Source organism: Equus caballus, chromosome 22, assembly GCF_041296265.1.
Source record: "Equus caballus isolate H_3958 breed thoroughbred chromosome 22, TB-T2T, whole genome shotgun sequence".
Taxonomy (NCBI): domain Eukaryota; kingdom Metazoa; phylum Chordata; class Mammalia; order Perissodactyla; family Equidae; genus Equus; species Equus caballus.
In genome coordinates, this window is record NC_091705.1 from 46,296,491 (window position 1) to 46,319,703 (window position 23,213).

General features: G+C 49.4%; 2 protein-coding genes and 1 long non-coding RNA gene across 7 annotated transcripts in view; 2 read left to right on the top strand and 1 right to left on the bottom strand.

The window, feature by feature from the left end:
• LOC111770045 (uncharacterized) overlaps window positions 1-6,940 on the bottom strand; it is a 38,334-nt gene extending 31,394 nt beyond the window's left edge. The window contains exons 1-2 of one of the 2 annotated variants that reach the window (XR_002802980.2): window positions 6,184-6,940; window positions 4,413-4,593 (exon numbers count right to left, since the gene is read on the bottom strand). This is a non-coding gene — a long non-coding RNA (uncharacterized lncRNA). The remainder of the gene's footprint in view (window positions 1-4,412; window positions 4,594-6,183) is intronic. The other variant, XR_011430844.1, reaches the window with a different exon arrangement.
• GNAS (GNAS complex locus) overlaps window positions 1-23,213 on the top strand; it is a 66,737-nt gene that overhangs the window by 4,608 nt on the left and 38,916 nt on the right. Inside the window, exon 1 of one of the 4 annotated variants that reach the window (XM_070247285.1) lies at window positions 8,358-10,741. The exons of 1 other annotated variant lie outside the window; for it this stretch is intronic. In XM_070247285.1, the coding sequence (XP_070103386.1) occupies window positions 8,884-10,741 (1,858 nt within the window). In that variant the 5' untranslated portion in view covers window positions 8,358-8,883. Of the gene's footprint in view, window positions 1-8,357; window positions 10,742-23,213 lie in introns of those variants that run through there. 2 more of the 4 variants (XM_070247283.1, XM_070247284.1) reach the window with 2 other exon arrangements.
• Window positions 1-23,213, top strand: part of LOC100050675 (neuroendocrine secretory protein 55) — a 51,325-nt gene that overhangs the window by 4,109 nt on the left and 24,003 nt on the right. The gene's annotated exons all lie outside the window — the stretch shown is intronic.

Consider the following 23,213-nt stretch of genomic DNA (forward strand, 5'->3'; position numbering starts at 1 on the left):
TTCCAGAGGCGAGTGATGTCATATGCCAGCTCAAGTACTGCCCTTCTCTTAAAAAGAGCCCAGCAAAGGGGACGAGATTCTCAAATGACATCTTTAATTCCCACGTTCCAGAATGAGGGACGGAATTCGTTGTCCTACCCTGCAGGGTTTTGACATTAATGACTCTGTTTCCTAAATCCTGATGCCTCAGAGGTGGGCATCAGGATCTAAGATCTAAAGATCTAGCCTTGATCCTGCCCGGCGGACTCGGCTCAGACCCAGCACCCCTCTGCCTCAGTCTCTTCGCATGGAAAATGAAGTAGCTAATGAGATGTTCCTAGCATCCTTTTCAGCTCCAAATACATGCAGGTTGATTAGTTTAAGAAGCCCAGTTACCCAATTTGATTCTATCAATGATTTTAACACTAATGAAGCCAAAACGTTTTCAAAGATTGATCAAATAAAAAGCACCAGTTGTGAAGAAATGTTTTGTGTTGATCTAATTTTGATTTGTCAAATCTGTTTTTGAATTGGTGGCAAAAATGGTTAAGAGGCCAGTTAGAGAATACAGAATCCCACTGTGTCCTGTTACTAACCTGAGAAAACGGGCCATCCCCAAGCAGCCCTTCAGAGTTTGTCTTATGTGGGCTTGTGCTCACCACCTGCTCTCCCCGATCTTCGTGTCTGAAAACGAGCTTTCAGAGTGGGCGCCGACAGCCTGGAGCCGGCATTGCACTGAGCACTGCAGCCTGGAGATGCAAACGGCTCCGGGAGAGAGCAGACTGACAGCAACGAGGGTAACTGACCACAAGTGTTGAATATATTATTTGGTAACACCTCTAGGTGTCCTGATTAGGCTAGACCTGAGAAAAGTGGCTCAGAGGCTGCAGCGAGTTAGGATAAATCAGTGTTCCCCACTTTTTTTTTTATCATCACTCCCTCCCAGGAGCTTTTTCAGACAATTTTTTGTTAATTGCTCCTTACCCATGACATTGTAATACCACAGATAGATATACTGTGTATCTGTTTCTGTACTGCAGGACCTTGGAACAGCTAATATTTTTTTGCACGCCCCCCAAAACACTTTTGCCTCTTTTGCAAATGCATGGGATAAACAAACCAATTGTTAAAAAAAAAAACTGGTTTATGTCAAATGAAGTGCTTTAACATCCCACTGTGTTTCATATTTTAACCTTGTTTCGGCCACATATTACAGGGCTGTCTGTAAGGGGAATTTGACTGATGTTTGTTTTCCCTTTTTTAAATCTCAGTTTGTTTTCTCCCCCCAAACCCCTGGTACCAATGCTGGTGCTAGTGCCCCGCCCATCCGCACAGCAGAGAAGCCAGAGTAAGCAGCCTAGTGACTTCGTTCTCCCCAGGCCAAGAGTCCGCAGTGCAGGGCCACCAACACCTGTTGACAGCGCTCAGCCAGTAGGGGCAGGACATCTGAGAGGAGCTGGCACCATGGCACCCCACACCCCTGCCCACTCCCGACTCCAGGGTAGAACTGGGGAGGCTGCCTTCCTGGCTTCATGTGTGGACACGACCTGTTTTTATTCTATGGGCTTATTAAGGGTGAGCATGTTCCAAGTTAACAGGTGAGGTCACAGCTATCAGAAAGGCCAGAGGAAGACGAGGCTGTGGGACAGTGGGGAGGTGGTAGCTGTAACGTGGGGGAGGATTTGAGGACAACAAAAGGAAACAAAGGTTTTGGGGGGTCACAGAAAAACTGGAAGATATAGGGAAATATGAGCACTGGGGAAGGAGAAGATAGGATTTGGAGGTGGGAGTCACAAAGCCCACAAATATTAGGGGTAGAAAGAATAGTTGGAAGAAATAAATTCAAGGAGAAAAAGGTTTAGGGAGACTCCATGACAACCTTCAGATATCTAGTGGCAGCTGGAGCAACGTGAGCTCAGCATTAGGAGGCGTATTCTTAATAGCCAAGGATGGCGATGGAGGGCACTAATGGGGATCTCAGATTGGCTATCCTGAATGTCACTGTCCCCCGACAGTCTTACAGACCTGGCCCAGAAATTTCAATTTCATAAGTGAGTGAAGTTTTCATGTATGTACCTCAATTGCTTCAACCAAACAGAAACATTTAAAATGTAAGAAATCTTGTTTTATAGTTCAAAACCTAAGTCTTGGATTTCAGTTCAGGGAGAGGCCCCAACTCTCAAACTTGAGGAGTGTGAGGGGCTCGGGGCCAAGAACTGCCAGCCAACTGAAGAAGACATGTTTCTCCTCCCCCCAGGCAAGAGCTGCTCTCTGAGTGCCCTGGCTTATGTTGCTGTCTCAATTAGAGTTCATTAGGAAAATGCGCTCTGGGTAATTGAGGTTGTGCGAGAAGGTGAAATATACCATTCCCCTTAAATTCAAATCACATTGCCCAGAAGCCCCCAGGGTGCCTGGAATTTCCACCATGAATTACCGAAATTTTGAACAGAGCTTCCCTTAAAGCCAAATTTATCTCCTGGGATTCCCTCTCGCCATCCCAGCCCCGGCTTTTGCCCCTCTCTTAGTCCCTTCTCATGGTACTGTTCATCTTTTCTGGAATGGCCGGCCACTTCTCCCCTTGAAATTCTCAGCTGCATCATCAGCTAGGCTGGAGAAGGAGTCTATAGCCCAGTTCAGGCGACTGTAGAAAATGTGGTGGTCAGCTGACAGTTGTGTGCCTGGCTGCGGTAGAGCTGGGCAGCCCTTCCAAGAAGAGGGCTGCTGAGTATGGCTAGTGAGCTGAGTGAAGGGGCCTGAATTCATGGTGGGGACCCCTGGCCTCTGGGGCTTCAGCATGGGGCTTTTTAGTCTGCAAAGATCAAGTATTTTCGTAAGTCTGGTTTCCACTGTCTTTAATAAAAGCTCCGCGTCTGCTGCTAACCCTCCTCCATGTGAGGCATTTTCCCTTCAGTTGGCATTTGTCTGAAACAGCCTGGTCACGCAGACCCTTCTGCAGACAGCAGTAGGCTGCTGCTGCCTCCACCGGCCAAGGCTGGCAGAGGAGATGCTGGAAGGTAAAAGCCTGGGCGCAGCAAGTCTTAATTGAACAGTAATTAATTGAACAGCTTCAAAGTCTTATTGCTCCTCAGTCAGCACTCAGAAAACATTTGTTACTGGGAGGCTGAGAAACGCAATAGTTGCCTGAATTCTCTTTCCTATGTTCTCTCCTTTCTGCTTTTGCCTTTTCTTCACAACTGGTGAAAAGAGTCTCCTTTTCCTCATTTGAAAGAAACCCACAGACCACTAATGACACGAGTGGGATGCAGAGAAGGCTCTTCTGTAAACTGCTCCCCGCTCCCCCGCCCCCAGCACCGCAGGCTAGGAGGAGATGCCACTGCCAAAGATCATTTTTCCCGGTTTCTGCTCCCTTCCCTCTTGCCCACCTCCCCTCCCTCTCAAGGGACCCTCTTCTACTTTGCTTTCTCTTTCTTGGATACGGAGATGAATTAAGGAGAAAAGGTGACAGGCAGCTACTTAAAGTTTGGATGTGCTTTGTGCTTTTGGCAATGAGGAAGAACCCCAGATGTAAGTATACTAACAGGTGTCTGCTGCTTAGCACGCGTGCTGCCATGGAGGCATCAGTCCAGCAGTGACACTGAGTTTGGGAAGCCCAGGGCATCACATGGGGCTGCCAAGGATGAGAGCTACATCCCTGCAGGTGGCAATGGTGCCATTCAGAGAGTGAACAGTGAAGAAATACTTTCTTTCCATTTGGGGTTACTTATTTACAAAAAGCCAGCTGATTTGCTACAGTGGCATCTGGGTCGTTTAGTCTAACAGGCTGACTTTCCTTAGAAGTGCAGAGTTTAACTGAAACACGAGTAACATCTCCCATTCCTTTCTTAATTCAGCGAGTGTAGAAAATCTTTTCAAGCAGCTGAGTATAGACAAGTTTCACGAAAGCGTCACCTGGATTTTGACAGCTATCCTTTCCTCCGCTAATGGCCTCAGATCTCACGCAGCCCTTCTCTCTTGCCCAGTCCCTGTGAGAACAGGGTCCAGAGCCCAGCGCGCAGATCCTGTCCTTCGCCTCAGCTCAGTCTGTCTTCAGGCACCCTGACTAGCCTGTCTGGCCTTCCTCCTCCTAGTCCGTGTGAACCCATTAACTGACTTTCCTTCCTTGTTCCTGCTTACTCCTATCAAAAATTTACCTCTTTCCCTGATAGAAATCCAACCAGAATTGGAAATATATGATCAAAGGTATTTTGCTATTATAAAATTATAATGGCAAACCCTAAAAGCTGTGCCCTGGTGGGGTTAGGCCTGGCCTGGGCTGCTCACCACAACCCATCGCTGGCCATCTCCATCCAGGGCAAGGCTAGATTTCTGTCGTGAGCCGGCAAGATAGGCAGCCCCGAGTGGGCTCACCAGACGGTCCCACCAATCAGGGTGGCCCCCAGTCCACCCACCAGCTGATCACCCCCAGCTCTTACCATACTGGTTCTTCAGGTCCCTGTGGCCAGGCCACCAGCTAGAGTGAGTTAGTCAGCTCCTCAAACATCTGGCCACACTTCTGGAGTCTCTCGAGTCCCATTGCTGATGAACGGTGAAGTCTCAGCTCTGAACCCCACTCACCCAAGTGATTCAGGGTTTTCAGATTCTGGTGGACAATCGCTACAGAAAAATAAACAAGAGAGGACAAAAAGGGGAGCGTCAGAGTTAAATACTGGAATTTTTCTTTCTGGTCCTAATTTACCTTTAAGGTGATTCCTCTTCAAATCTAAGGGTCCTTACTCAGCCTAAAGCAGTGGTTTAAACTGGGGGCTATTTTGCCCCCCAGAGGACATTTGGCAAAGTCTAGAGACATTTTTGGCTGCTACAACTAAGGGGATGCTACTGGCATCTAGTGGGTAGACGCTAGGGATGCTGCTAAGCATCCTACAATGCACAGGACAGTCACCACAACAAAGCATTACCCAGCCCCCAATGTCAACAGTGCAGAGGCTGAGAAACCACGGTCTAGATTAGATGGGCTGACCGATTCTTAAATTCTTCCCTCTGGTATACCCCACCAGTCCCTTCCAAGCCCCCCTGCTCTCTCCTGTGATGTCTCCCTTTTTCCTCTCCAGTGCTCCAAATGGTTAAGATTCTATTGCCAAATATATTTCTCCCCTTGAGGGTATTATCTGACCTAGTGACTTCATATCCTAAAAGGGAGGGCTGTCACTTTACCTTTCTTCTAAACTTCAGAGCCATCTTCTGAATAATAGGCTTTAAAAGTCTCCATCCAGACTGCCCATCCTTCTTTTCCCTCTGCCATGTCTAAAATAAAATTGGCTCCAGCTCTATGCCACTTCCTCCCAGATCCCCACCTCCCCTCAGTCTCACTCGTGTCCCATCATCCAGGTGCCAAACTTTGGCTACTCCACCTTTTGTGCCTTTCTAGCGCAGAAGTTTCTAGAGGGTCCTTTAAGATCCCTCAAGTCCCTTCCTTCAGCCTTCCTCTTTCCTTCGCTGAGTGTGGTTCTCTCTTCTTTAAAGGTCATGACCAGTCACAGCCCACTTTGTTCTCTTCATCGGCACCATCCTCTACACTGCTTCAGCTTTTCCTAAAACTAGGCTCGAATCTTCACTTGCAGGACAAAAAAACTTCAACCTCTGCTCCATTTCCTACCAAAATAGCCTCAAAACTGCTTGCCCTGATATTCCATGGTATCCTCAGAGACATCCTAGCCAATTTTTCCTGCTTTCTCTCCCGCTGCTCCCCCAGGACCCCACAAGGTAGCCTGTGGTCTTTATCCAGCCATGTGCTGTTTTTCCTACCATTGGATCTTTGTTCCTGGTAGGCCAACGTCTCCCATCCCCCATATCTTCTATTCATAGCCAAGGCATTTTATCCCTCCATGGAGACCCATTTGAAACGCCATTTTCTCCATCAGGTCTCCCCCAATTGGAGGTCTTTTCTTTCGTTTTTATGCTGCTTTACCTTTAGGATGGAGGACTGGTATCTGCCCAGTCTTTATCCCCTCAACGCATGTGCTCTCCTGGCAAAGAACCAAGATACCAGAAGAGTACTGAACACAGGGGTCCCACAGGCCCAGGAGGATGTCGAACAAAGGCACCCTCTACCCATTCCTTGATGAATAATACTTTGGGAAAGAGCCCAAGTGAAGTGGGCCGAGCGCGAGGCCTGGCGAGAGCAAGCCATCCCTTTGGGGCCCCTGTCGCGGCATCCCTGGAGCTCCAACCCCAACGTCTACTGACCTTCCACTTTCGCAGGGCTCGGCATCCCTGGGGCATCAACTCCTTATCCATCTGAGGCTGCTGCTCTGCATTGGGGCAGTAAGCCCTCTCCCTCCTCGGGATCATGGTCCTTTGCCCCAGGCCCTGGAAATCTTCTTCCTCCTGGATTTGCCCCAGTGGCAGCCCCCTCTGTTGAGTAGGTTTGCTCACCGCCATCAGCGAGACCAAGGGTTGGCCCCTGAGAGCCACCAACCTCCCATTCTAGTCCTTGTGACTTGTGGCATCAGGAAGAGTGACCCCCACGGCACCAGCCAGCCTCGTGGCGTCCCAGGCCTGGCCGCCATACGCCCGCCCACCAACCGCTTCCAACCACCCCAGCAACACAATCTCTTAGGGCTTTCCAACGCGGCGCCCCCTATTGGACCTCCCCCTCATATCCGGTTTCCGGTCCGATACCCCCTGCTCATTCGCCAGGCAGCCTTGATTGACGTGACCCCAGCCCAATGGCTGACCCAGCGCTGAGGTCGGTGGGGAGCGAGTTGACTCTTGTGACCCAGTTGGCCCATTTAGTGGATGGCCAAGTGGCTGAGCCGGTGCGTGTAGGGATAGTTGGTGAAAGTTTGAACCAAAGTTCAGTGTTGGTATTTGGAAGTGTGTAGACTCATAGAGCTGAGATGATACGCCTTTGGGGGGCCCCAAACATTACTCGGGGTCCGACTTTATCAGCTCTCCTCTGTGCGGTGTGGCCACGGGATGGTGGATGCGGGGGCAACGATGCACAGTAGCTGTGGTCCCCTCGTTCTAAGAGGGGTGCGTTAGACTTAACGAGATTGGACCGTGCGTGGTTTGCCGCCTGTGCTTCGTAGATACAGCGATCCAGGTGGTGTGCCCCGCTTGCCGCAGCCCACCCGATGTAACACTCGTCCCACCATCCTTCCCTCCCCCGCTGGGGGGGGCCTACCGCCGACCCCCATGCCTAGCCGCCTTGCGCCCAAAGGTGGCTGGCATCACCCGCTAGTGAGACAGACCTGATGCCCCTGTCCCGGGTTTTATGTGATCTACAAGTAGCATTTTTTTCCCGGGGTTCAAATCCTTCGCAGACCCCAGACCCAGAGCACTAGGCATGCACGCGCAGAGCCCACCCAGGTGGTTCAGGTCTTTACCCCGGCAGGCTCTGAGCCCTCCACGCTCTACGGCGATGGGAGCGCAGCCGGGCGACCGTTGGGTTTGTGGCCGGGCTTAGTGCCGCCTCAGCGGACGCTAGCAGTGGAAAAGTAAAGCGGCTGCCCTGGGAGACCCATGGCGAGAGGACAGGGGACAGAGGGGTGCTGGAGAGGAGCTGGAGAGGAACTAGAGGAGCCGACTGACCGACCCTGCAACCGGTGCCCGAGGCTCGGAGCAGCAAGCGGCTGCCGGCACGGCACGGTGTCTTTGGGTTCGGCGCGCACAGAGTTGTCCAGACTCTCAGACCACCCTAAACTAGCCATAACTCCCAACCAAAATCCCCTTTAACTCTTCCCCAGAACTCAGGGCTCCACTCATGGGGTCCTGGTGTACATCCTGCGCCCCCCGCCCCGACCCCTCTTCCGAACCGCGGCGGCTACCGCTTGGAGGGTCTCCATGGTACGCGCCCGAGACCCTCTTATTCTCCTGAATCATCGTCCACATAAACGGAGGAGAAAACCTCCTGCGCCACCCTGGGCTACTACGGAGACCCCAAGACTGTGGTGGGGATGGGGAACATCAAAGTGCTTTACAAAGGAGCCAGCCTCGGCAAGCCGGCAAATAAAAACTGCAGAAGCCAGGGAAAGTACCCCGAAGCGTTTTGAAAACAAATTGTGTGCGCACATTTGGCAGCCCCTCACCCCTCACCTCCTGTCCACCCCGCTGGTGGGCTCACGACCACCTGTCGCATATCTGCTGCGCGCCCTTGCCCCCTTCCCACGCGCCCAAAGCCTTGCGCTCTGGACTTGGGGCTCAGGATCCGAGGCTGCACAGGGCTGGGGGCTGCGGCTTGGGTTCAGGGGTATTCTGAGGTGATGAAACCCTCCTGCAGTCCCCCCTCCCCCCGAGAAGAGTCAGTTGGGTCCGGGAGGGAGGGTTTCAGCTCCTGCGCTCAAGCAGCTCAGGGCCCACGTCTTGCGTCACGTGTCCCGCAACGCAGGAGAGCTCTCTGGCCAGGGGAGAAAGACTCCAAATCAGTCAGGGAGAGGCGTGGAAGGAGCCAAAACGTCCCTGCGAGGCCTGCGCTCATCAGCCCCCTTACCCAAAGTCCGGGGCTGTCGGCGCCAGGATCCGGCTCCTAGAGCCGCCTGGGCACCAGGGCCGGCGTCCCCTGGTGGCAGAGAGAGAGCACTACGAACGATTTTCGGACCGAATCGGCACGCTCCTCAGATCCAAGCAGGCGGGGCCGGCCTGGAGCAAAGAGAGAGAGAGGAGGGGACAAGGGCAGGCCAAAGGGGGCCAGGGGGGCAGCCTGAGGGGATAAAAAGTGGCCAGGGAGGAACCAAGACTACCAGCAACAAATAGCGTTGCTTCTGCCACGGTCTAGGGTGTGAGGCCCTGACCCCCCCAGACCTCACAGAGGTTTGGAAAGTGAAATTGGAGAAATTTCTAGCTAGTACTTTGATTTTTTTTTAAATATTTTTTTTTCACCCTAGTTTGGTTGGGTGCTCCGTTTTACGGGGCCCCAAGTTTATTTTAAGAGTCCGCCACCGTGTTATGGGCTTGCGCAACTGCCTCGACGGCAATAATATGTCAGGACAACGCGATATCCCCCTTGAACTCGGGGAACAGCCCGAGCAACCATCTTTGGAGGCCCCAGGGGCAGCTGCCCCCAGTGCTGGGCCTGGCCCAGCCGAAGAGATGGAGACCGAACCGCCTAACAGCGAGCCCATCCCCATCGAGATTGAAGGCGAGGCCTGTGGACCCCAAGAGGTCTCCAGGCCCAACTTCCAGAGCCTTGGCCAGGCCATCGAGGAAGTCGGAGTCCATGGAGGCTACAGCCCACCTCCTGAGGAAGCCATGCCCTTCGAGGTTGAGCAGCCCAGCATGGGAGCCTTCTGGCCTACCCTGGAGCAGCCTGGAGACACCACTAAGGCCCAAGCAGACCTTGGGGCCTTCGGCCCAGCACTCCTGGAGCCCGGAGCCTTCCGTGATGCCAGCACAGGCCTGGGAGGCTACAGCCCTCCACCAGAAGAAGCCATGCCCTTCGAGTTTGAGCAGCCTGGCCAGGGAGGCTGCAGCCAACCTCTCTTGCAGGTCTCAGACCTTGCTCCAGGAGGTCCAGGGGCGGGGGTCTCCAGCCCTCCACCCGAGGAGCCCCAAGCCCTCAGGCCCCCAAACGCAGGCTTTAGAGGAAGCTGCAGCCCTCCCCCTGAGGAGGCTATGCCATTTGAGTTTGATGGAGCAGCCTTTGGGGACGACAGCCCACCCCCTGGGCTCCCCCGAGCTATCCCGCAAATCGACGGCGGTGATGGCGGCCAGTTCACGGCAGTCGCGATCCCGAGTGAGGTCTTCCTCACTCCCACCGCGAACGAGCCCCCCCTCTGGGTCTCAGGCGCCATCGGCAGCCCATCCCGAGAGGCTGTCAGACCTCCTTCACACTTCGTGGGTAACAGCCCCCCGATGGAGATCTCCGGACCCCCGCTCGAGATTGGCAGCACCCCCGTTGGGGTCGACGACACTCCCGTCAACATGGACAGCCCCCCAATCGCGCTTGACGACCCGCCCATCGAGGTCTCCAGAGCCCCAGTTAAGAGAGCGCGAGCGGAGGGAGAGGGACCCCCAGTTGAGGGAGAAGCAGCCGAGATGGAAAGAGGCTCAGCCGCCGCTTCCGCGGAGGGAGGAAAAGTCTCCTCTCCCGGGGAAGGAGCCCCTGCCGCTGGGGCCGCTCCCGCGGTCCCTGCCTCTCCTGCCGCCGGGGCAGCCCCAGCCGCTCCTGACGCTCCAGCCGCCAGGGCAGCCCCTGCCGCCCCAGCCGCTCCTGCCGCCAGGGCAGTCCCTGCCGCCCCAGCCGCTCCTGCCGCCCGGGCAGTCCCTGCCGCCCCAGCCGCTCCTGCCCCCCGGGCAGCTCCTGCTGCCCCTGCCTCTGGAGCCCGACCTAAGCTCCGTTTCCTTAGACCCCCCAGCCCCGAGATCCAGGCTGCCGATCCGCCTACTCCGCAGCCTACTCGCGCGTTTGCCTGGCGGGGCAGGTCTGAGCGCGGCCGCGACGACGACGAAGGGTCGGTCACCAGCAGCGGAGACGAATCCGACGATGGGACCTCCGGATGCCACCGCTGGGTGCAGCCCCGGCGAAATCGCCGCCGCCGAAAGCCCCGGCGCAACTTGCTCCGCAACTTCCTCACGCAAGCTTTCGGAGGCTGCTTCGGTGGATCTGAGAGCCCCCAGCCCAAAGCCCCGCGCAGCCCCAAGGTCAAGAAGGTTCCTCTGGCGGAGAAGCGCAGACAAATGCGCAAGGAAGCCCTGGAGAAGCGTGCTCAGAAGCGCGCAGAGAAGAAACGCAGCAAGCTCATCGACAAGCAACTCCAGGACGAAAAGATGGGTTACATGTGTACGCACCGCCTGCTGCTTCTAGGTAATGCGGCGGACTCTGCCCGCAGGGAGCAGGGCCGCCGGGGGACCCGGGAGGGGGTGGCAGGGCTGCCCGGTGGGGCTCGGGGCCTGGCAGCGGGAGGAGGAGGTCTGGGTAAAAGCAGGAAGAGCCTGCTAGAAAGTTCCAGTGAGGGGCCCTAACTTTGCCCCGGGACCGGGAGAGGGGCTCGGGTGGGTTTGGGTGGCCGAAGTATGTGCCCTCTAGGGAGAAAAGTGGTGCCGTACAACAATGAGGGTCGTTTCCAGCTGGACAAGCCAGCGCCAGCGACCGTAAGATGCCCGCGAGTCCTGGGGTGGGGGCCGGCAAGAAAGGCGGGGGCTTCAGGTGAGCCTGGAACTGCTGCGGAGGGGCCCCGGGGTTTCCCTGGCCAGGCTGGTTGGGGCTACCGTGGGTTGGGGTCGTTGGGGAAGCTGCGTCCCTCCTCGCCTGGCACGGCTGCTTGGACTCAGATAGCTTGTTGTTGGTGTGTGTTGGTGTCCATATTGTGTCCGCCTGTGCATGATATGCTCAAGCGTCCTCCAGTTCCCACCCCCACCCCCACCCCGGCTCTCCCAAATTACCCGCCGACTGTGTACTTGTACCGGGGAACGGGCTGTCTTGTGTTTTGCGCCATGGTGCAGGCAGAAACTTTCCGTGTTCGCACACTGTGGTGGTACCTGTGTGCTGGCGCTCTGCGGCGGGCGGCGCGAAAAATGCGGAGGAGAAGGTGGTGGGACATCTTGGGTAACAAGTTGGGCCACTGGCTGGGGGACGAGGGGACCGCCTCCCGCCGGCCTCCATAACCTTTTTTCTGTATGTCTTTTCTCTCTTTTTTCCCTTTGCGCTAAGCGTTTCCTCACTTCACATTCGTTCGCCAAACCCTCCCGCCTTTACGGTTGAAAAACCAGACACTCAGGTATCTGGGGCGTCCGGGGCTACGCACATAAGTTTGGTATTCTGCACACATTCGGCTCACCTGAATGGGGGGTGGGGGGAGGAGGGGGAAAAAGACACTTAACCTGCCGTAGGCAAGTCTGGATCCAAAACCACACTGGGCTGGTTCCAAGGGGGTGGGCGTGGCTATGTTTAAAAAATATGAAATCATGTTTTTCCTAGGGAAGAGCCTGAGGTAAGCCAATCACTTACGGATTTATAAAGAGCACAGTAGGAGGGGCTTGGTTTAAAAAGAGAGGGGTTATGCGTTGTGAGTGGGATGCCGTCTTGTGTTTGAAATGCAATTAAAATAAAACTAAAAAAAAATGCTTTCGAGTGTATTTTAAGTGTGTTGACCAAATGTGGTAAAACTGTGAATATGACTTATGAGATATGTAAATATTTGCATGTGAATGTTTTCAAGCAGTTTTAGCTGGGGCAAAGAGGCTCAAAGGTAAGATCCTCTGCAAATGGGCTTGGGATACCCAAGAAGGTCTTGCGTTCATAATCCTCTTAGAAGGGTACCTTTGGTGCCCCCACCTTCCCCCTCCTTCTCGCCTCACTTTTTCTACCTGCAGCGCCCGCTCCCCTCTCCAGGACCCCCTTCCTCCCGCCACCACAAGCCCCTGTCCCCTATCTCCAAATCCTTCCCTGGCCCTTCCCACTTGTCCCGCCTCCCACTGTCCCCTCCTCAATACCCTCCTTAGCTCCAATCTGGGGCGTGGACTTCTGTGCCACAGTTAGTAAAACCAGCAATTAGCAGCAATGATCTGAATGTGGGGCTTAAATGAAAATTTCAAAACTGACGCTCCACAATCTTGATTTCTTCATTTTATTCTCTAATACCTTTCAAGGGACTTCAGGATCACAATTTCTAAGGCTGTGCTACATTTGTTTGTTGAATATTTTATAATGTGATGGTTTTTATTAATGACATTATGGACCTAACTGTATGCTATTGTGACGTGTGTCTCTCACAAATCACAGTTTTAAATGTGATGGTCATTTTATTGATGCCAACCAGGGAAATAATGACATCATTTTCCCAAAAGCATACAAAAGGAAGATAGTTTTAAATTTCAGATGTCCCAGCCACAGAGCCTTAAGTGACAGTGCCCCCATTTTCCTGCAGACAACTGGTTTTGCCATAACTGTTCCGTTTCCATATTCCACATGTCGGTCTAGGAAGCAAACCTGTGATGGAGAGAAGACAAAACTGGGTGCAGAAGGAGAGCCAAGGGAGAGTGTGCACTTGATCCCTGGTTAGCATGTCCCTTACGTGCTGGGGCCTCAGTTCCCTCATTGTGGAATGAAGCTTTCCCAGCAGACTTTCTCCTCTAAAATCACTTTTGCTCTAGGTCTTAAGTGCTCTATCCTGAGGGTCTGGGGAGAGGGGAGCTCAGTTCACTCAAATCAGGAATGGAGGCTTATACCATAGATTATGCCAACATCATCTCTGCAGCAAACTGTCCATGTCTGGGGCCAAGTCTTAAGAATACTAGAAAATTCCCTTGCTTACCCTTATTTTGTATCAGGGGAGGAAATCAACCTTAATAAAAGGAAGTTTGCTGGGGTCACCCTGCCATTGTCCTGGCTCTGCTCCCAGGGTGCTCGTTTGGATGCAGTGTAGTCCAGGAGACTAAACCTCAGGCCATGTCTAGCATGAACCTGAATTCAGATAGCCAGTGTCACCTGCTGTGGCAGTGCGATTTGTCAAGCCAGGCTAATTTCTAATCAAGCTTCATTTTGCAAAGTGACGAGAGAGGTGCCCCATCTGGGTTTGAGTTACCAAATGAGGAGGGGGAGGAGGAAGACTGACATGTTTAGGAGAAGACTTTTTACTAACATTCTAGTCCCAACTTAGGAAACAAGATGTCCGTATATTCTCACCACTGAAAATGCAGATCAGATGACCATCCTTTGATATGGTTCCTAATTTGTGACATGCAGATTCATTTGTTGCTTTAAAAATGTGCGAGAGTGTGTGCTTGTGTATATATACCCTCTCCATTTTTATTGCCCAAGCAGCCTAACCATATCACAAGGAATCTTAAAAAGGAAGATGGATGGATGGATGGATAGATAGATAATCAAGAATATGACTAAAATTCTGGTATATCTTAGAGTTGAAGCCTTTTTCCTACTCAGCACTACCCAATAATAGGCTGTTTCCATGTTTCTGTTGCCCTTTAGAAGTTGATGGCTTAAACATGGTTTTTGAAACCTAATTTGAGTGTGATTTTTCTCTTTTTTAAGAATTGAAGGCCGCTAAAATGTCTTAGTATCTGCTGCCTTTATTAAAATTGTGCAGGCAAATGGTGTATATAATAATGGCCATTCTGCCATGACACTGTATTTATACAGGGAATCTCACTTAATTGCATGATAACTTATTTATGCCACCCAGGTACGCCCGTGATGCACCGCCTCCCATCCTGCAGGAGTGCCTTTTTCTTTTTTTCCCCAATACAGCCGTTTTTCCATATTCAAAATGCCTCCAGTGAGCTGTTTGGTGCAGTGGGAAGGACATGGCTTACCATGGCACAAAATTTTTAGCCTTACGAGAGACTTTTATGATTTTTCATTCTCTGCCTCCCAGTAGTATTTCATGCTTCTCAAAGGCTGAAATTCTTCCGTGCCTTTTCAAATCGGATTTCCCATAGATTTCTCTCAAAAAAAACTTTTTGCTATACATCTAGGTTAATTTTTATAATTCCCCATATTGTATATACCATGGAAAACTGGTATTAAGCAAAGAAAAGTGGGGTATATTGTCTTTCTGTGTATGTCCTCCTGACTTGAAAGGGACAGGCTCACTGCCTTCAGTTATTAGTAACCAGTAATAGTAATGATTACGCATAATGATAGCACATTCTTATGGTATTTTTAAAAGCCTTTCATCGAGTCACATTTGTCCTTTGAAACAGCCTTGGGCAATAAAAACGTGATAGGACCCCATTTCATAGGCAAATAAACCAAAAGCTCAGAGATTAAATGTCAGGGACTTTTGCTCAAAGACTGCAAGGTAAGTGAAGGAGACTAGAGTTTCTAGTTCAGGAAGGACCCTGCTTATTAAAAAATGTGGTAATAAGCTATAAAGCATTATTTAAATGTAAAGCATGATTATTGCACGTGTACTTGTGCTCTTAAAGTCCCTTGTCAGCTGACAGGTGTCTAGCCGTCTTCTGCTTTCTGAGTTACAGCCAACCCTGACAGATCCCTGGTTATAAATGTCCATTGAGTGTACATGAAACGTGAGCTCCCCAGTCTGAGGTACCTGTCACTGCTATGGTCATGGTGAGTTTCCGCATTCGCTTTAACTCATCTGCCAACACTGCAGTCTTCGTTTGTTTGTTGGGCTTTCCTTTCTTTCTTTTTTTTAAGGCAGATTTTCTTGAAAGTCTTTTTAAAATCCCCCAGGAGTTTTCAGCAGGGCCTAAGCTTTCCTCCTTACTCAGATTTCCACTAAAAAAAAAAAACTAATAATAATTTTAAAATGCACTTGCTCTTATGCATAGCTCCCCTACAGTTTTAGTGTTAGCATGTAACAGACTGTTTGGAATCCTGGCCTGGATCTAATGATCCTATTAAAGTAACTCTTGCTCCATATTTTTCATAGTGATTATTTTTTAAAAGTATTCCTTACTTTTAGTCAGGGCTAATTCCTAGTTAGCAAGAGTCAGTGCATAATCTTAGAAATCACCTTTGACTTTTATGCAGGAAGGTTGGTATTAAGCAAAAAATAAGTTTATTTGTAGAGAAGGTGACCTAACTGCCTAGATTTGAAATTCCCATGCCAGCCATGCCTCTCCATTTGACCGAATAAAATTTACCCCTCACCCCCAGCAAAGTTGTGACTCTTCACATGCCTCTACATAAAGTAACTTTTAGGAGACACGTAAATAGCGAATGAATATTGATCTCTACACTTCTTGGTTCCTATAACCTGTGGCAAAAGTGGCGTTCTTCCCAAGACCACCTTGTGCCTCCCTGGGTTCCTAACGGAATGTGAAATTAACATGCCAGTTCTCCAATTTAAATCAAATTTCTCAGGAAGAGTAGCAATCTTCAAGATAGAAAGGGCAGGGCCAATGGATATGAGATGGTCCCCACTATCAATTAAAACAATTAGTCGGGGAGGGAACTAAAAGCATTGGTCAGTCTAATTAACTGTCTCCAGCCCTGGTGGCCCCCCAGTAATAGGGACTCTGAGACTCTGGCCCTGCTAACACTCACCTTAACAAATGTCATTGAGTTTGACTGAAAGGGTCTTTGTCCCGTCAGATTCCTATTCTGGCCTGTGGTCACCCTGGGCATAAGATCATGATCTTTTCAGGAAGTAAGAGAAAAATGGGCCTGAGTCTTTGGGAGTCCGGCTGAAGAATCAGCAATTCCTTGGCCAATCAGCAGTTAGCGGCCTTTATAAAAGTGAGGAAGGTTAAGTGGGAGGCCCCAGATACAAACTGGCCTTGAGGGCGGGCCAAGGAGCCTCGAAGGACGGAGGGATGTTTCCAGAGGAATCAGAGGAGGAGATATCATTTTCCTTAATTCCTCTAAAAAGAGGGCCAGATACTAAAAGTGAACACCCTCTAGAAATTGAGAGAAGCCTTTAAAGGGTATCGTCAACCCAGTGCCCGGTACAAATGAGTGCCGACAAACGGTAACCGTTATGTTTAGAAATGTGCTTCTCCTGGACTTTCCTCTCCCTGCTCCAAGTGAGGTTTTTGTTTTTGTTTTTTGTTTTCTGTTTTCTGTATTCCCCTTGAGACCGTTAACTTGTAAGTTCTAAAAGTACTAGGCACCCATTCTATCTTTATGCCTCCTTGTTTCAGAGTACACTCTTTGTACACATTTTGCAAATAAAGTCAACCCAAGCAGTAGACAGACAACACCGTGCCGAATTCATGGCTGTGTGAGGTCACTCTCAGGTGAGTGACATAGCTGAGACAAGATGAGGAGAAAACTTTTTTGACTTGTCCTGAAAAAGTGTCACCTATCCCCCTGGTCCATCCCCTACCCACTGCCACCTCCTTCTCTTTTTATTAGCCCCTGTCTATAAATGAACTCAATACTGTGGTTGAGCCCTGGGGACCTGAGCACAGATTTTCCTGTGGTTATTACACATGCGAAAAAAAAGATTGTCTTTAGTTTTCCTTCCCACCAGCCAGATGGTGAAGCAGGCCAGCCAGTGGGAGTTGAAGATGAACCTCCAAGAATGAGGTAGGGAACAACACAAAAAACCAGTGTTTGACGTTTAACTATTGTGAACCCTCACATGCTCAGTTGAGACCTAGGACGCTCTGGTCTCTGACAAACTGAGCACAAAAGGTGCACGCCTTTCAAGTTAGAAGTGTTGAAGCAGTTTTATGCATGTAACTACCGGGGGCTATAATGAGGGAAGAATGTTAGGTAACCGATCTGTGACAGAGCAGTAAAAATTAAGGGAGTGTGCCTCTGTTGTACTCACTCAGAAGGAAAATCCCAAATTGCGTTGCAGAGTAATTTGTTAAACCTCAGGAGAATTCATGAGCAGTTTGACTGGTGGAGTTCTGCCCACAGAACTTGAACGTTAGATTTTACTAAATGTTCCTTAATGATTCAAACTGGGGCAAGGAGAGAGGTATAAAGGTATAAATTGTTATCCGATCCCGAATTTATTATGAGTCAGTCAGTGTTTCCGACGTTGTCACACACATTTGGTGTGTGGGACAGAGTAAGTACCTTAAACTTCCTTTAATGAGTTGATAATGGGAAGGGAAAATCTCCTGTACCCACTTTCTAAGGAGTGCCGCAGTCAAGCTTTCACGAGTCAGAGTCACTACTGAGCGTCGGTTCTTCTGAGGAAATAAGAACTTGGACAGTGACAGCCTCTCTTTTTTGATTTATCCAGCTCTCTCCTCTCACCCTCAGTCAAAAGACCACTTTACCTCTCTCCTCTTTCCTGTTTGAACAATTTTGCCTCTCATCAAACTGATTGATAATGTGCAACTGACTCTGAGGAATTTTTTTTTACAGGGAACCTGTGTACAGGTAAGGTTGTAGCTCTGGGATTTTTGAAAGAAAGAATAATGCTTATGATGCACAAAAACTAAAGTCAGGAACTGTGAGAGAGTACAGCACCGAGCAGGGCTGCTTCTGCCAAAGGGAGCAGGAAAAAGTGTCCTGCATCTTAGCTAGTGTCCATCCTAGCTCCCTCTGACCTCTGGGACCACATGGCTGGGTCTCAGTTTCTTTAGCTGTAAAAGTAGCTGATTGGTCCAACTGAAAAAGGAAAAAAAAGCCAACCTATCAAAAATAGATGGTGTTAACTTAGGAAGTAGACAGCTACTTGAATTACTGAGACCACTGGAACAATCCTTTTAAGTAGATGCCATTTTCTTCTCTTTGGTTATACATGGTAACTCCTAAGTATCCAATGGACTTAAGCAGAAGCCCTGTGGGGTCCTCATTAATAATAAGTCAAATTTTATTTGTCTTCAGCCCCTTGAGGTTTTGGCCTTCATGGGCTTCTGAAATCTTAAAAAGTGTCCATCTTAACTCCTTATAGCCACTCTCTGTATAGGTCTTAATTAAGATGCTTAATTAACTTATTAACAAAATAATATACATCATTCAGGGGTCCTTCCACGCACTGCCCTCCCCCCCATGCAAATACAAATCTTTTAGATGACTGACTCTAGAAGGGCCAGAGATGGTGAGGTGAGTTGATATTTCAGGTGGCCACTAGATGGTGAGACGGCATAAGGCAGAAGAAGTCTGTCACATCAGTGGTAAAAATGAGAGAGGAAGGCGAGAGCCAGCGAAGGTAGAGAGGGCCCCCGCCGCACTTTCACCCCCACCCCACCCCAGGACAAAGTCTGTGTTTAATAGGCCCCAAAGCTTTAGTCACCCCCAGCCTTGTGTTTTGAACTGTGACTTCTCCCTGTTGTCTGTGTGCTGGGATTTTAGGAGCATTCTGGGGCTCTAACACAGGGGTCTTCCATAGCAGCTCCATTGACATTTTGTCATGGGATCTGCCTCTGTCCTGTGCACTGTAGGATGTTTAGCAGCATCCCTGACCTCTACCCACCAGATGCCAGTAACACACACAGAGCCCACCCCCCGCCACCACCACCAAATACACAGCGTGACAACCAAAACTGCCCCTAGTCATTGCCAAATGTTCCCTTTGGGGAAAAACCATCCCCAGTTGAGAACCACTAACCTAACATTATCAATATCAAATTCTGGGGAAGGTAGCGATCAGGCATGTCTTAACTTGAACACCTTAAAAAGAAAAGTCATCTTCAGAGGAAAGGAGGTTGACTTCAGTTACTAATAGCCAGTCAAAAATGTTTATTCTAATGGTGGTAATTGTGCGTTCTGGGGTAGGAGTAGTTTCCAGAAATCTCAAAAAAGAAGGTGGTGACCCAGATGACCCTAAATAGAATAGAAAGAGAATTATTCCACGGAGGTAAATAATGATTTGTTGGAAGACTCTGATTAACTCAGTCAGTCCCGTAGCTAATCCGTGGACTGGGATAAATCAGGGCTTACATAGATTTTAACCCTTAAATGATCACATCTACCGCTTAGGGGTTCTTTAGGGGCCTTTGTCCGTAGCAGGCTGGGAATTCTCTGTATGTCTGACGTGCACTAAATTAACTCACTCTGCATTGTAGAGAAGGATGCTGAGATATAAAGACTGTACTCAGATGGCTGCTGATTACAGATCAGCTCTGGGGTGGCTGGGACCCCATTTTGCATGTGTCCCACAAAACATGAATAGAGCCTTTAATTGGCAGTGCATGGACACCGGCAACAAGGGTATGGGCTCTATTACCTGGGTTACCTTAGTCCCAGGCCCACAGGGAGCCAACCTACTGCACAGAGGTGACCCATAACCCTTATTAACTGATATTTCAAGGCAGGAAGTTAGATCACAAGGGAGTGGGGGGCAGTGGAAGGAATGCCTCTGAATGACTGCACTGAGAAAGGTAAAATAGGATCTTTTAGAAATAAATGACAGTTGTGCCGATAGAAGTGGTGTCCCAAGGACACTTCCTCATCAAGAGTCTTGCACTTGGTCTTTGATAAGATGGTTGATGTCCCCTCCCCAACCCTAAGACAGATTCTATAACCAGTTTCTCTTGGAATAATCGTAACAGGACTAAATCATGACTTTATTTTTAAACAGTGACTTACCCCTCATCTTGCACCTACCCAGACTCCCTCCCAAGCAGCCCTCATGAAAGAAGACTTCACTGCTTCTTTATTCTGTTTCGACCCTAAAACATGGAGATTTTTGCTCCCATCTTGTCTTTCAATAGAGCTGTCAGAGGTTACAGATTCAACAGAGATTCAGTTTTTTTAAACTTTTTTTTTCCTTAGAGAATTTGGAATTTATGGCCTTTAAGGTAATTGCAAAGTCTAGAAGAAAAGAAAAGTAAGACAATGACTGTCTCCGCCCCAGATATCTATATGAACTTAAACACTCGCTTTGACTGTTAGGATTACTTTCAGGTGAGGGGTGGAAACAATCAGTAATTTGATAAATTATACATTGGACACGTAAAATTAAAAGGAGCATTTTCTTTATGTTCCAAGTTCAGCTAACACCTCCTTATTGCAGAATCCTCGAAATTACACCAGGCGTGTTATTGAATGTTGATTTTGACATTATGCCTGGGACCAAGTGCCACATCTTTCCAAGGAAATGCTTAGAAGGCTCCAGGCAGAACCCAAAAACAAATGCCAGACATTAGAGGAAACTTTTTTAAAGTTGGATTGCCAGAAAACTAATCGCTATTTAAAATTAAACATTTATGTGATTTCATTTCTTCCTTTTTAGCTGTTAAAAGGGAAGCATATTAGATCATTTTGTTTTGCAAACAAATGGCCACGGCTGGTTTTAAGATGGACACTTGAAGGAGGGTTCTTCTTTCCGAGTGGGAGTTTCTGGAAATTTTCCTGATGGGCTGCAGTCATTCTGGAACACTCTTAGGAAGTTGGTTATCCTAGGGCGGTTTGGCATGGGGCGAGTTTATGGTGATTACTCCTTGTTATCTTCCCGCGTTGCCCTGATGGGGGAAGGGGTGGGCAGAGGAACCCCAGCTTTCCAGGGGGTCCTAGGAGAGTGGAAAGAGAGCACTGGCTTAGATGTTGGCGGGTTCTTATTCCTGGGGCCTGGTGGATTCTAGCGCTGTATTCAAGGATTCCATGAATTTGCCAAGTGACATTCAGAAAAGGCCAAAGTTTGATTCTTAAAATGTGACGAGGCTCCACTTTGTAACGATTCTACTGAGTAATCCTGGGGTCCTGCCACGGTCAGGGGAGGGAGTTAAATTTGATGTGTTGTCCAAGAGAGAGCCAGGGGGTATCTCTGTGTTCAACTTTAGGTGCAAAGAGGTAATGGTCCAAGGTGAGGGGTTGGGCAGGCTCGAGAGAAGGGATTCTAGGTAGAGACTTGGACTCAGGGGCAGGGACAGAACCAGAACCCTTGCAGACGTCTTCTCCTGAGACTTAAGTTGACAGGTGACAGAGGCCTGTCTTTCCTTTTTCTTTGAGGCCCTAAGACCTTGATTCCCCAGAGGCAGGGTCTGACCTCAGATATTAATGCAGGATCAAAATTGGGACCCAATCTTTCATTCTGCTAGAAAGAAGGCAGAAGGTGAGGAAGAAAGTGTCTGGAGGAAGACCATCAGGGCTGCCTTAATGGAGAAAAGGGGCTGGTCACATTCCCCCCAGAGGTCTGCATGGCTCAGAAATGGGGGAGTGGAAGTCAGCCTCCAAAGGAAGTCCCTCCTTTCTTTCTTTCCCTTCTTTCCTTTCTCTCTTTTGAGATTTTTATTTTTGAATAAGATTTTTATTTTGGGGGGGTTGGGTTGTGAGCAGGAAATACCTTTTGTTTAGGGAAAGAGATAACACCAACTATTTAGGGGTGGGAAGTAGAAAAAAGAAAATAAAGCAAGGCTGCTCAGAACTGGCTGGCAGATGGCGCTCCGCTTTTACTGTTGAGAGCCTGGCTTTTCAAAACTCACCGTGTGCTCGCACCTACAGCCAACTCTGCATCCCCCCCCCTCCCCCCACCCCAGTCCTCTTTCTCCACCGTGCAGCCCTTATCCCCAAGGCCTATCCCCAAGGCCTCGGGATACTTTCAAAGGTTTTCTAGTTGAACAATTGATATCTGAGGACAAATCCTGTCTCTCTTAACTACTGGCTCTGCAGACCTTAGTCAGTGCAGGAAAACACACCGACCTCTAAATTCCCAGCCTGCGTGTGTGCCCTGGTTCTGCTGGGAACCAGTTCTGAGACCTTGGGCAGATTGCTTTATCCCCTGGGTCTCAGTTTTCCGTCATCAGAATAATGAGAGCGATGTCCTTCTCACTTTAAAACTTCTTTAATTCTCTTATAAGAAGTTTAACCAGAACAGGTGTGCTGGCCCCCCCTCTCCTCTTTAAAGTGTCCTTTCCCAAGTGGCAGATTGTACAGGAAATTTTTGGCCTATCTTTCATCCTTTGGTAAATCATTTAATCATCTCTAGGTCCCCATCACGGGGAGAATCTTTGCAGGAAGCGCAGGTGAGTGGTACATTCTTTCCAACTCCAATCAAGGAAAAGTCAAAAGAGCTGAATGAACTATATTAACTTGAGCAAAAGTTCCTCCCACCCTGCTGTTAAAAGTTCTTTTCTTTAAATTAAACTTTATTCCAACATCTTCTCTTAAGCCCATAATCGTCTGGGGCTTCTTTAAAGATTTTCTTGCCTTTTTCCTCCTCACATTTCCCAATTTATGGCCCTGAGCCTCGGCGGAGGCGGGTTAACACAGCGACCCCCAGCTGGGTGTACTCTGGATGTTGGGGTCTCTGGGGACGCAGGGCAGGTGGGCTGCCCATTTCTATACCTTTTCTGGGCCAGTAGAGCTCCTCCCCCACCAGAGGTCAGCAGAGAGCCGCTCGCAGGAAGTGGGATCGCTTTAGAATTCTCTAGATGAAATGTAGGAAGCCCAAACAGAAAAAAGCCCCACGTTCTGGGGGTATCTGAGGTTGGGGTTTCATCCTGTCCTAGGTCCCTGGGGCTCTGTTTTAACATCAGTCCTGCCATTCTGTCCTTTGCGGGGACAGGGCACTTGGTCTGTACATCGGATGGGGGTTTTTGCCAGTCTCTCCCCGCAACGTGTGCACACACACACACATTTCCTTAAAGGTTTTCCCACATTCTCCACTGTATCTTCTCAGGTCTTTTACTTGCTCCGGCCTTTCACTGGGGTGGAAAAAGGAGTCTGAATCCCTTTCTTTTGTTTTTCCTTCTCTGAACTTTTGAAATCCCAGAGTCCTTGTGAACTCTGAGAAGTTAAAAACCAACTCTCTTCTTAGCCAGGTCTTCATTCTTGAAAGAGAGAGAAAAAGACAGAAAAGAAGGTGCATTTATCTCCTAAGAGATAAATACAGGGATCAAATAAAAGTCTTTGAAAGGGAGTGAAAGAAAGAGGGAGAAAGAAAAAGCACCTTTGCTGACGAGCTCCACACGCTGATGGGGTCCCTGCCCTCTAGGAACTTAGAGTC